The sequence below is a fragment of the Oncorhynchus nerka genome, linkage group LG18, assembly GCF_034236695.1.
Source record: "Oncorhynchus nerka isolate Pitt River linkage group LG18, Oner_Uvic_2.0, whole genome shotgun sequence".
In the NCBI taxonomy this organism is placed as follows: Eukaryota; Metazoa; Chordata; class Actinopteri; order Salmoniformes; family Salmonidae; genus Oncorhynchus; species Oncorhynchus nerka.
In genome coordinates this window covers 8,256,392-8,264,908 of record NC_088413.1, presented here as the reverse complement: position 1 = coordinate 8,264,908, position 8,517 = coordinate 8,256,392, and the positions used below count along the sequence as shown (strand labels likewise).

General features: G+C 41.3%; 2 protein-coding genes across 2 annotated transcripts; both read left to right on the top strand.

Annotated features, from left to right (window-relative positions):
- The first annotated feature begins 279 nt into the window (after positions 1 to 279).
- Positions 280 to 1,125, top strand: LOC135561981 (P2Y purinoceptor 4-like). The gene has a single exon (XM_065004515.1). It carries the CDS (start codon positions 280 to 282, stop codon positions 1,123 to 1,125), a length of 846 nt encoding a protein of 281 aa, XP_064860587.1.
- A 4,420-nt stretch (positions 1,126 to 5,545) lies between these two features.
- LOC135561980 (C-C chemokine receptor type 8-like) lies at positions 5,546 to 7,136 on the top strand. Its single transcript, XM_065004514.1, has 2 exons — positions 5,546 to 5,605; positions 6,273 to 7,136. Exons 1-2 carry the CDS (start codon positions 5,546 to 5,548, stop codon positions 7,134 to 7,136), a joined length of 924 nt encoding a protein of 307 aa, XP_064860586.1.
- The last annotated feature ends 1,381 nt before the right edge of the window (positions 7,137 to 8,517 follow it).

Genomic DNA, 8,517 nt, shown 5'->3' with positions numbered 1-8,517 from the left:
GTTGACTGAAATATTATATTTTAAAGCTAAATAGGAAATGAAAGGTGACATGTGAAGGTAATGTAATAAGGCTTTCCCTCTGGTTGGTTAGGTAACATTTGTGACGTATGTCATTTTGAATCACAATGCAAAGGATTCTCTGACATTAATTCTTTCTTACCATTTTTATCTGTCATCACACGAACCCTGAACTCCCAAAAGATCACAGAACATCTCTGTCATTCCGTGGGTTCTATTCTAGTTCAATTGTCATTCTAGTTCTATTGGACTGAAGAGAAGATGAACACCTCTGTGGTGAACGACTCCTCTCCCTCCTCTACCCTGGACAACCTAAACAACTACAGGGACCAGACCAAATATCTCTTCACCATCGCCTACCTACTCAACCTCATCCTGGGTCTCCCCACCAATGTCTACGTCCTGTGGCTGATAGTGACCGGAGCTGTAGCGACGATGGCTTCAGACTTCTTCTCTCTCAATCTGACCGTGTCTGAGATCATCTACTGTCTATTCAATCTCTTGGCTTTGCTGGACTACTATCTGTTGAATGGCTTGTTCCTGCCTGCCAGGGCTTTCTCTATGGGTTTACTTACTGTCAGTCGTCCTCTGTTCCAGTGCTGTATCTGTGTGGAGCGCTACCTGGCGGTGGTCCACCCTGTAACCTTCCTGAAGTACAAACCCCTGAGGTACAGGGTGGGGTGTTGTGGTGTTGTCTGGCTGGTGGTTCTTGGGTTCTGTGTTGCTGCGTTGTTCATGTCTTTCTCAACCACCTTCTATTACTTTTACTTGGCTCAGTATCTGGTTGTGTTTTCCATTGAGTTGTTCTGCTGCCTGGCTGTTCTCAGAGCTCTGAGACGTCCCGGGCCGGGGGGAAGGAGAGAGAGAGGGGAAGGGATGAACAACATGAAGAGAAAGGCTTTCTGGATCATTCTGGTAATTCTAGTGTCTGTGGTCGTGAGTGTTCTTCCTATCATGGTCACTGTGTCTTTCCAAGGGTACCTGAACTTCAACGACTTCTACTTTGCTCTCTCCATCTCTTTCTCCCTCATAATCATCTCTGGGTTTGTTCAGCCCCTCCTCTACCTCCACAGAGCTGGGAAACTGGCCTGTATCAGGGGACCCTGAGAATAGCTCCCCTAAACATGAAGCATTTCTACCTGAAATCTAAATGCTCTAAATGTCAATAATGATGTGTGTCTTTAGTAGTAATGGAATAAAATTACACAGGAAACATGTATATTTATCGTCCCTGCCATTACAGTTGGAACATTTTGTCACTTTCCCAGAATCCCAAGGTTTTCCAGATATCCCGGTTGGAAGATTCCCAGAATCAGAAGGGAATGAGCATGAAAACCTGATAATTTTGGGGAAATCAATTTCCTTTTGAACCCTACCTGAAACAATTGTTTATTTTATTGTATTATTACAGTGGGACATCAGTGCTAGGCCATCTCAGGCATTACCACAGGGACACTGAAACTATCCCTAACATGTTGCATGGCTTTTATAGAAACACAAGATGTGCCGAATCTTTAGGGTTCTCTCTTTTGTAGCCGCTTCCTGTAGTCAAATGACTAAATCTCCCTCTAGTGGCCTCATGGGTGTAATGTTATTAATATTTTTCATAATTGAATAATTAATAAACATGTATTTTTTGAAACACTGAAAATCTGGTGTTTCTATGTCTAACAGTTTGGTTATATTTCAGTCTTCTGTGATGTATATAAACTGCAATATTGTGATGAAAACTCAAAATGTAATACATTTCATCTCTATATCTGACATGGTACAGGTGTCTTATTTTGATTAAGCCCAGAACCATGTGTGTGAGGTGGATACTTTAGTTTCAAAGTAGATTTTTAAAGACCACCAAGAATCACTCTGTGTGACTCTGATTTAGCCCACATTTATCTGTATATCTGACATTCTGTTTTGATTCTTTTGAACATATTATACTGTTTCCTACCTCAGGTTTCAATATTATTTCATAATACTTTTGTTATCGTCATTACATTTTACCACTGTTAATGGCACTGTGTGAATTAATCTTGTTGGATCATTATTCAGATTGTTAACATAGTTGAAGGGGAAGTAAAGGGTTCAAACCAAACAGCCACATTGTTGTTAAGCTCCTGCAACACGACATTTTGTAGTAAACATCTGAGGGATGGGGCTGTATAAATGTTATCGCTCTTAAATTCATGGATATAGATGTGGATGCATGGGACTGACCTTCCATACCTTAAGGGAACATTTTGACATTTGCCATATGGTTAGTGAGAAAGTCCATATTGCAAATGTACGGTCCCTAACTAGACGTGCCTGAAAACGTTTGTAAAATTTGCGGATGGCGTCGGGCCGTGCGGCAGGGCCAGATCTTCCATGAAGTCATCAAACGAACTCTCTCGGACATTCGGTTTCCGTTTTATAAAATAATCAAATTTTGGTCATTTTTCCGCTGTCCCGGTAAATCCCGCAAAAGGGCGAATGGAATCATATTGCAAATGTACAAAACATCACGAATCACGACGTTGCCTTATCTCCTTAACGGAAAATATTTCGAAACCGATAACTTGGTAAGCATAGGTTTTGCATAATGAGCAGTTGGCCCCGAACAAGATGGCGTCTAGGCCTCAACGGTTTTTGAGTTATGGCCATTTTTCTGGGATTAAAGGTCCAAAATGAAAATAGAGCAATAATTTTTCCACTTCACATTAAAGTAAAGGAACGTACGGTGTCAATAAAAAAAGAACCAGCCATTTATCTATCGTCATTTAAGAGAAATCGTACAATGTCAAATTGGTGATGTTCAAAAATAGTTAAAAAAAAAAACAGTTACAGATACAGTTGCAGCGTGTTCATACGAATCTTTTTAAAGTGGCTTCGGAGCTCTGAGAGATTTCTGAGATTTTCTGGGATTTTCTGAAATAACACACACTCACTAAACCCTCCGTAAATAAGTCAGTTCTTAACGTAAAGACTTAAAACTCAAAATTCTATAATTGTCTACACCAAGGAGGAAATGTGTTCACTTTCAGCTTCCTGTGCCAACCGGAAGTGCCTTAAATGGTGTCATAGTGGCTGTTTCGAAGGGTTAAAAGGTGTGATTTTTTCAAAACTTCATATGTGTGATTAGGCAACCCCCATGAACTGTAAATCAGTCATTTCTCCCATAAAATTTCTAATAAAAACTAAATCACACACACACACAGCTTGGAAGGAGGGACATATTGGGGTGCGTAGAGACAGACGGTGCCTGCAATAGTTACTTTTGTTCGAGCTAAAAAAGAACCATCAGACCTAGAGTTCTGAAACTTTAGAAACCTGTTCTAGACCTTAGGTCGATGGTGCGTGGTGAGTTACTTGGCTCTAGAAGGTTCTCGGACCGAGAAACAGCCTCGTATATTTGCAATAACTTCAATTCATTTTTGCATCACGAAAAGACTAGGTGCATTGCAACCTCCTCGGCCCATATAGACGGACCCCAACATTTCTGTCCGATAGCTCATTCAAGGACCCCGTAGCAAGGCATGGAAAAAAAGTGGATTTTCAGCACCAATTAGGGTCTTGCTCAGGCACCAAATTACCTATCGAGCCGAAACTTGGGATTCGGGGTCGCCTCACATAGGCCTACACATAATGTCAGAACTGGACCCGCAGCTAGAGAAGGCGTGGTAAATTTTGGGCCAGCTCTGAAGTATGTGATAGTTGGCTTCTAAACGAGTTGGAAAAAGTGGGTGTGGTGTCAGTTTGTATCAGTTTGGTGTCAGAATGATATCTAATTGACTGATGGACGGTGACTTGCTGGTGACTTTTGTCCATTTGCAATATATTTAAACAGTGAAAAAAACAGCACCAAATGGACATGATGAAATCAACACAACGAGCAATGGAGAGGAACCACTATCACTGCCCGGCCATCCTGTGTTCATCGGGCCAGTTAATTTGGCATTTCTGCAGGATTTTGGAGCATGACAAATTCGTGATGGTAAATGCCCATTGAAACATATTGCAAATGCATGTGCATTTGCAATATGATTCAACAGTGAAAAAAACATCACCAAATGGACATGATGAAATCAACACAACGAGCGATGGAGAGGAACCACTATCACTGCCCGGCCATCCTGTGTTCATCAGGCCAGTTAATTTGGTATTTCAGCGTCCCGGAGTCGCCTCTTCACTGTTGACGTTGAGACTGGAGTTTTGCCTGTGGTAGCGCCTTTGGCAGCCATTACAGCTTTGAATCAAGATTCTACCGACTTTACACAACTCTTAGGTCAACATCTATCCATTGTTTTAGCTATGCATGGGTTCAGAAATGGAGATGAATTAGTTTTGATGGCTTTCTTTCACTGAACTCATTCTCCATTGGCTACATTCTAATGTTGTGCTGATTTCTAATTAAAGGTAAACAGTATTTAAAGGGATTGCTTTAGAAAAACAAATTGAAGAAAAACTGCTATTGCTATTCCACCCAGTGGCTGTGTTTTCTGAGATTGTATTGACATTTATTCAGTGTGTGAACGGTAGACATACCCTCAAACCTGGTTACTCACCTGTATATGGTAAGTCTGAATAACAAGTACTGAGAAGGTCTTAAATCAAAAGGTGTAAAAAATAAATTTCCTGAGTCTGATGGGCCCCTTGGAGCAAACTGACCCAATAGGTTTCTCCATGACGTAACACACACCTGTGTGAAGGGAGGGCCGAGCTTTAGAGCACATTCAAACCAGACTAAATGATGCGTAAAAACTGTCCAATGAGGGCAAGTGCTGAGGGGGTGGGGTTTAGATTTGCTTTGCGTTGTCCAGCATGGTTTCAAACCAAACACAACTACAGATCTGTCAACCAATTGAAAATGATGAACAGCGTTTATCACACCTCTTCCCCTATTACACCCAATCACATTCCACTCCACAGACTAACCCTGCTACAGAACATGTTGTGTCCATGTTTGGTTTGGATCTGGCCTTCAGCTTCTACGTTTGCATATCTGGTTCTGGCTGAATACATTTCTCCATTAACTAACACACACCAAGGTAGGGCCGAGCTTTAGACGCACCATCACAAACCAGACAAAATTATGGTTAACAACACAGCCAACTCAATGCTATCCAATGAGATAATGGGTTTGGGGAGGACCTAGATTTGCGTTGCGTTTTTCGTCGGAAAAGCTGGGGAGGAAATACACACCTGTGTGAAGGCTGGGTCAGAGGCAGAGCTTTAGACCCACTGAAGAGACCAGGAGTGTCTGAGGAAAACGACAGGTAGTCTACACTGACCACTGAAGAGACCAGGGTTGTCTGAGGAACACGACAGGTGGTCTACACTGACCACTGAAGAGACCAGGGTTGTCTGAGGAACACTGAACACTGAAGAGTGGTCAGGTGGTCTACACTGAACACTGAAGAGACCAGGTAGTGACAGGTAGTGTACTCTCAAGAGACAATATTTTCTTCATATTGTATTTGGACAAATTCACTTATTTCAAAATCGAAATGTTTTGTCTCTTACATTCACAGACCCCAACGACTGAGAAGAGATGAACACCTCTGTAGACAGCAACTCTACTCTCCTCTCCTCCTTCTCTGAACACCTTCTGGTAAAAAGTTATAATAACATCCAATAATAAACCATTGATAAGGGATTGAAATGTGTGAATAATGATTAATTAGCAAACTGTTTGTAAATGTCTTATAAATGTCTTACTAACTGAATGTTATTATAAAGTGTTACCACCTTCCTTTCCAGTCTGTCCAGTATGTTCTGTACACTGCTGCCATCTCTATCAACCTCATCCTGGGTCTTCCCATCTTCCTTTCCAGTCTGTCCAGTATGTTCTGTACACTGCTGCCATCTCTATCAACCTCATCCTGGGTCTTCCCATCTTCCTTTCCAGTCTGTCCAGTATGTTCTGTACACTGCTGCCATCTCCATCAACCTCATCCTGGGTCTCCCCACCTTCCTTTCCAGTCTGTCCAGTATGTTCTGTACACTGCTGCCATCTCTATCAACCTCATCCTGGGTCTTCCCATCTTCCTTTCCAGTCTGTCCAGTATGTTCTGTACACTGCTGCCATCTCTATAAACCTCATCCTGGGTCTTCCCATCTTCCTTTCCAGTCTGTCCAGTATGTTCTGTACACTGCTGCCATCTCTATCAACCTCATCCTGGGTCTTCCCATCTTCCTTTCCAGTCTGTCCAGTATGTTCTGTACACTGCTGCCATCTCTATCAACCTCATCCTGGGTCTTCCCATCTTCCTTTCCAGTCTGTCCAGTATGTTCTGTACACTGCTGCCATCTCTATCAACCTCATCCTGGTCTTCTCCCCACCTTCCTTTCCAGTATCAACCCAGTATGTTCTGTACACTGCTGCCATCTCCATCAACCTCATCCTGGGTCTCCCCACCAATGTCTACATCCTGTGGCTGATAGTGACCGGAGCTGTAGGGACGATGGCTTCAGACTTCTTCTCTCTCAACCTGGCTGTGTCTGAGATCCTCTCCATCCTGTCCAATCTGATGTTTATTGTTCATCAACTCCTCCTAGAGAATGACGTTTTACGGAGCGTTGGGACATTCTTTACCGGTTTCAACCTCTTTGGTCGTCCTCTGTTCCAGTGCTGTATCTGTGTGGAGCGCTACCTGGCGGTGGTCCACCCTGTAACCTTCCTGAAGTACAAACCCCTGAGATACAGGGTGGGGTGTTGTGGTGTTGTCTGGATGATGGTGCTTGGGTTCTGCTTTGCAAAGCTGCTTGGTAAATACCAATCTGCATGGTGGAAGATATTTACTTTGATTTTAAACCTGCTTACTGTTTCTGTGATGTTGTTCTGCTGCCTGGCTGTTCTCTGGGCTCTGAAACGTCCTGGTCCGGGGGAAGGAGAGAGAGAGGGGGAAGGGATGAACAACATGAAGCTGAGGGCCTTCAGGATCATTTCAATGATCATCGTGTCTATGCTTGTCATGTACCTCCCACTGGTTCTTCTCCTAGTCAGTTATCATTTTATAGAATCAGTGGAGTTATTGGGGGGATGGTCCATTTGTTACTCTATCACTGTTGTCAGTGGGTTTGTTCAGCCCCTCCTCTTCCTCCACAGGTCTGGGAAACTGCCTTGTGTCAGGGGACCCTGAGGCTGAGGTCACACTGGGCACTGACATCAGTTAAATGTCTAATTTTTTGATTTACAATTTGAGTAATTGGATTTGGACTATAAGTTGGGTGACAAAAATACCAACATTCCCGAAATTCGTTAACTTTGATGACTTCTTTATGTTGACTTCCAATCAGTTTTCCAGTTTGATTTAATGTCGTCATGTTGATTTTATTTGTTGAAGAAACAACATTGATTCTACCATTCTGTGCCCACTGGCAAGGCTCTGGCAATATATATATTTTCCTCATTACTAAACCCAACCAATCCAATCTGTACAATCCCGGATCCAATGAGAACAGAAAAGGGGCAGAATAGAAGTTGTGGGAATTAAAGAGGTGATCTGGGTTTCAAACAACAACAAAAAGGACACAACAAAACATTTGTCTCGGAATTTAAAAGTAAGAAACCATATTTTTTGAATAATCTACAACGGTTACATATTATGTTAAAAATACTTTAAATAATTTGTAATATTATTTTCTGACTGACTGTTTTCCTCTTTGTAGAAATTGTTAAATTTTTTAAATTATCTAAACTAGTAGTAGTAATATAAATGATTTTTATTATTTTTGAGTTTTTCTCACTGTTTTGCCATCTCCTAGCTGTACTGACACTTGAGAAAAATAGTTAACCAAGTTAAATTGTTAAATGAAAAGTAATATTAATGAATGTTTTCTTTGTTTCTCTTTTCAACCTATTTTTATTTATGCTAAACTGTAATAGTGGTTTTACTCTGATGTTTTGACCTTAGTAGAACACAACGACTGTAAAATGTGGTAGTTTATTGTGTTGTCAACTGACCTTAAGAACACACTAATATTAATGATGTGGTAGTTTGTGTGATGTCATACTGATTTTTAGTAGAACACACTGACTGTAATATGTGGTAGTTTAGTGTGATGTCATACTGACCTTAGTAGAACACACTGACTGTAATATGTGGTAGTTTAGTGTGATGTCATACTGACCTTAGTAGAACACACTGACTGTAATATGTGGTAGTTTAGTGTGATGTCATACTGACCTTAGTAGAACACAATGACTGTAATATGTGGTAGTTTATTGTGATGTCATACTGACCTTAGTAGAACACACTGACTGTAAGTCGCCCCCTACAGTCCGGTCTTCTGGCATGACCATCTGACATAAAAAGGGGGACAGTTTGATGAAAGAGCTTTAAAAAAAGGTTAAAATCTAAGTCATGTGACCTGATGAACCAAAACAAAGGGCTATGGTCATGAGGAATTAAAAGTCATATTCTTCAAGAATCAACGTCTGTATAAATGGCTTAATATCATTAATTTAACAGTCTTAAAATGGACGTACCAATCCCAGATTGAACCTTGAAGTGAACTTTA

Bases quoted from the DNA above. Each gene is read 5' to 3' on its own strand.
- LOC135561980 (XM_065004514.1), top strand. From the start codon at position 5,546: ATGAACACCTCTGTAGACAGCAACTCTACTCTCCTCTCCTCCTTCTCT. The intron at 5,606-6,272 runs GTAAAAAGTTAT...CTTCCTTTCCAG, and splicing joins CCTTCTCTGAACACCTTCTG to TCTGTCCAGTATGTTCTGTA.
- LOC135561981 (XM_065004515.1), top strand. From the start codon at position 280: ATGAACACCTCTGTGGTGAACGACTCCTCTCCCTCCTCTACCCTGGAC.